The sequence below is a fragment of the Dendrobium catenatum genome, unplaced genomic scaffold, assembly GCF_001605985.2.
Source record: "Dendrobium catenatum unplaced genomic scaffold, ASM160598v2 fragScaff_scaffold_1344, whole genome shotgun sequence".
Classification (NCBI taxonomy): domain Eukaryota; kingdom Viridiplantae; phylum Streptophyta; class Magnoliopsida; order Asparagales; family Orchidaceae; genus Dendrobium; species Dendrobium catenatum.
In genome coordinates, this window is record NW_021319806.1 from 785,052 (window position 1) to 788,624 (window position 3,573).

The 3,573-nt window shown below is 39.4% G+C and overlaps 1 protein-coding gene across 1 annotated transcript; it reads right to left on the bottom strand.

Annotated features, from left to right (window-relative positions):
- Positions 1 to 1,023: 1,023 nt before the first annotated feature.
- On the bottom strand, positions 1,024 to 1,632 carry LOC110111627. The gene has a single exon (XM_020843580.1). It carries the CDS (start codon positions 1,630 to 1,632, stop codon positions 1,024 to 1,026), a length of 609 nt encoding a protein of 202 aa, XP_020699239.1.
- Positions 1,633 to 3,573: the final 1,941 nt, after the last annotated feature.

Sequence of the window (3,573 nt, forward strand, 5' to 3'; positions counted from 1 at the left end):
CCCTTTTGTGCTTATAGCACAAGAACTTCCCCTTATAACTCCCTTCTGTGCTTATAGCATCAGAACAGAACATATATACATAATTTCAGATTTCAGAACTTCCCATTATGTCTCCCTTCCCAGATCCAGACAACGGAATCACATAGGATTCCGGCCCCTTATAACTCCCTTATAATAGCATACAATTAATCAATTCATTCAATGTATAATTCAGGACAAAAGCAGAATTCGTACGAAAAAACAGCGGCATAACGACAGTATACGGAACTTACATAAAATTCACAGATTCAGAACAACATTGTAAGACTTTTATTGTACTAATAAAATATTTTTCAACATCCTGATAATTTGTAGTTCAATTAAAACTCCGCAGAATCCAAAATATCCTGTAAAAAATCTTCTGAAAAATATGCAAAACGTGCACAATTATCATCTCAGAGACATACCAAAAGTTACGCGGTAAAACCTTTGTTAGAAGAAAATAATACCAGAAATTCGCTAACGGAAACAAAATTCGGAACAGAAAACGTGCAAAAAATCTCATTTCTGAAAATTGAGAAAGGCGGAATGTGCCTTACATCGTGCCGGTCAACTTCTTCAACTACGACGACGGACGAAAACGGATCAGAGTCGCTCAAAAATCCACTTTTTCCTCTTTTCCTTCAGTTTTTTCTCTCCTGGACTTTCTCTCTCTTCAAAACGACACTATTCAGATATTTAATACACAGGATCATCCCAGACGATGTCCTGTTCGTCCCGGAACGATCTCCCATATACACAGATCGTCCAGACGAAATTAAATGCCAATTTCGTCGTCCAGGGACGAAACCCTCGGGTTTGGTTCGTCCCGACTCTTCCAGGTTCGTACAGACGAACAGGCAAATTCTTCATAATTCTGTACAGATCGTCCTTGACGAATCCCTGATCGTCCCGGACGATCCTGGGAGAAACAGCCTTTACAATCTCCCCAACTTCAAAAAAATGTCGTCCCGACATTGCCAAACCAAAACTTCGTCAAAACAGTTACAGATAGGGCTGTCTCATGTCCGACTCCTTCTCCCAAGTTGCTTCCCGAGCTGTTCTGTGCTTCCACTGAACTTTAACCATTGGAATCTGTTTACTTCTCTGTTTTCGTACATCATAAGCTAAAATCTTTTCAGGTTCTTCTTTGTACCGAAGATTCTCCTGAATCTCAACCTCATCAGCAGACAACTTCTTATCAGCATCAGACATCCACTTTTTCAATGAGGATACGTGAAAAACATTATGCACATCAGATAGCTGATCAGATAATAATAATCTATAAGCAGACTTTCCAATCCTTTCAATAATCTCAAAAGGTCTGACATACCTTGGACTAAGTTTGCTCATTCTTCCAAATCTGCTCACACCTTTCATCAGACTGACTTTGACATACACAAAGTCACCAACCTGAAATTCCACAAATATGTGCTTCTGATTATAATACTTATGTTGTCTGTCTTGTGCAGCTTTCAATCTTTCTTTAATCAGATTGATCTTTTTAACAGTTTCATCCACAAATGTTGCACCCATTTCTTGTCTATCACCCACCTCTGTTAGAGTCAAAGGAGTTCTACACTTCCGGCCATACAAAGCTTCGTAAGGTGCCATACCAATACTGGACTAAAAATTGTTATTATAAGCAAATTCTATTAAAGGGATATGATCTTCCCAGCTTCCTCCAAATCCAAAACACATAACCTCAGAAGATCTTCCAGTATTTGAATAGTCATCTCAGACTGTCAGTCTGCGGATAAAAAGCTGTACTGAAATGCAACTTCGTACCCAATCCTTGCTGAATACCCTTCCAAAGTCTGGAAGTAAAGCGTCTATCTCGATCAGATACAATCACCTTTGGCACACAGTGCAATCTGACAATTTCTTTCATATATATCTGAGCCAACTTATCCACCGGATCCATCTGCCTGATCGAAAGAAAGTGTGCAGACTTCGTCAAGCGATCCACAATTACCCAGATGGCATCATGCCCTTGTCTTGATCGAGGGAAACCCATAGCAAAATCCATCGTTACCTCCTCCTACTTCCACTCAGGGATAGGCAACGACTGCAAAAGATCTCCTGGTCGTTGATTCTCTGCCTTCACTAACTGACAGGCTTCATATTTCAAAATAAAATCTACTACATCCTTTTTCATTCTAAGCCACCAGAACAAACTCTTCATATCTCCGTACATCTTGCCACTTCCCGGATGTATCGTATAGCCCGAATGATGAGATTCATACAGAATCTCTTTCCTCAAATCTCCAAACACAGGAATCCACAGTCTATTCTTGCAGAAAATAACACCAGAATCAGAAATTTGTAGTTCAGGTTTCTTACCCGATTCAATATGAGTAATCAACTTCAAGTAATCAGAATCTGACTTCTGAGCTTCCAGAATCCTTTCTTCCAGAGAAGACTGAATGTTCATCTGAGTCAAAATAACTGAATCCGGACCAGTAGAGGAAATCACCTCCAACTGTAATCTTTCCATATCTCGTATCAGATAGTCATCAGAAGTGAGCTGAATACCTGATAATCCAGAAGACTTCCTGCTCAGAGCGTCTTCTACCATATTAGCCTTCCTAGGCTGATACTGAATAGACAGATCATAATCATTGATCAACTCAAGCCACCTTCTTTGCCTCAGATTCAGATCCTTCTGAGTAAATATATACTTTAAACTCTTGTGATCCGTAAAGATCTCACATCTGACGCCATACAAATAGTGACGCCATATCTTCAAAGCAAAAACAACTGCACCCAATTTTAAATCATGCGTCAGATAATTCTTTTCATATGGTTTCAACTGTCTCGAAGCATATGCTATTACTCTACCATGCTGCATCAGAACACAGCCCAAACCTTTCAGTGAAGAATCACTGAACACCTGAAATCCTTCCATACATAACGGAAGTGCTAACACAGGAGCAGATGTCAAATAATCCTTCAACCTCTAAAAACTAGCCTCACACTTCGGAGTCCAAACAAAAGCTACTGGCTTTTGAGTCAGTCTCGTCAGAGGCATAGAAATTTGAGAAAATCCCTTCACAAATTTCCTATAATATTCAGCCATGCCTAAAAAATTACGTACCTCAAATATCATAGTAGGCCTTGGCCAATTAGCAACAGCTTGAATTTTCTGGGGATCCACAGAAATACGTTCTCCGCTCACCACATGCTCTAGAAAAAAAATACTTTTCAGCCAGAATTCGCATTTGGAAAACTTAGCATATAGCTGATGCTGCCTCAAAGTCTCCAACACAATGCTCAAGTGTCTGGCATGATCTTCCTTAGAAGCAGAATACACCAGAATATCATCGATGAGACGATCACAAACTAATCCAGATACTCCATGAATACTCTGTTCATCAGATCCATGAAAACAGCTGGTGCGTTGGTTACCCCAAAAGGCATAATAAAAAACTTGTAGTACCCGTACCGAGTACTGAAAGCTGTCTTCAATGTTAAGATAGTTGCTATTTGCATGCATTACATTTTTGGAAACTTATAAATTTTGATGATTTCAAATATTATTGTTCAAATGTGTAG

Coding starts and splice junctions, on each gene's coding strand:
- LOC110111627 (XM_020843580.1), bottom strand. CDS start 1,632: ATGGCACCTTACGAAGCTTTGTATGGCCGGAAGTGTAGAACTCCTTTG.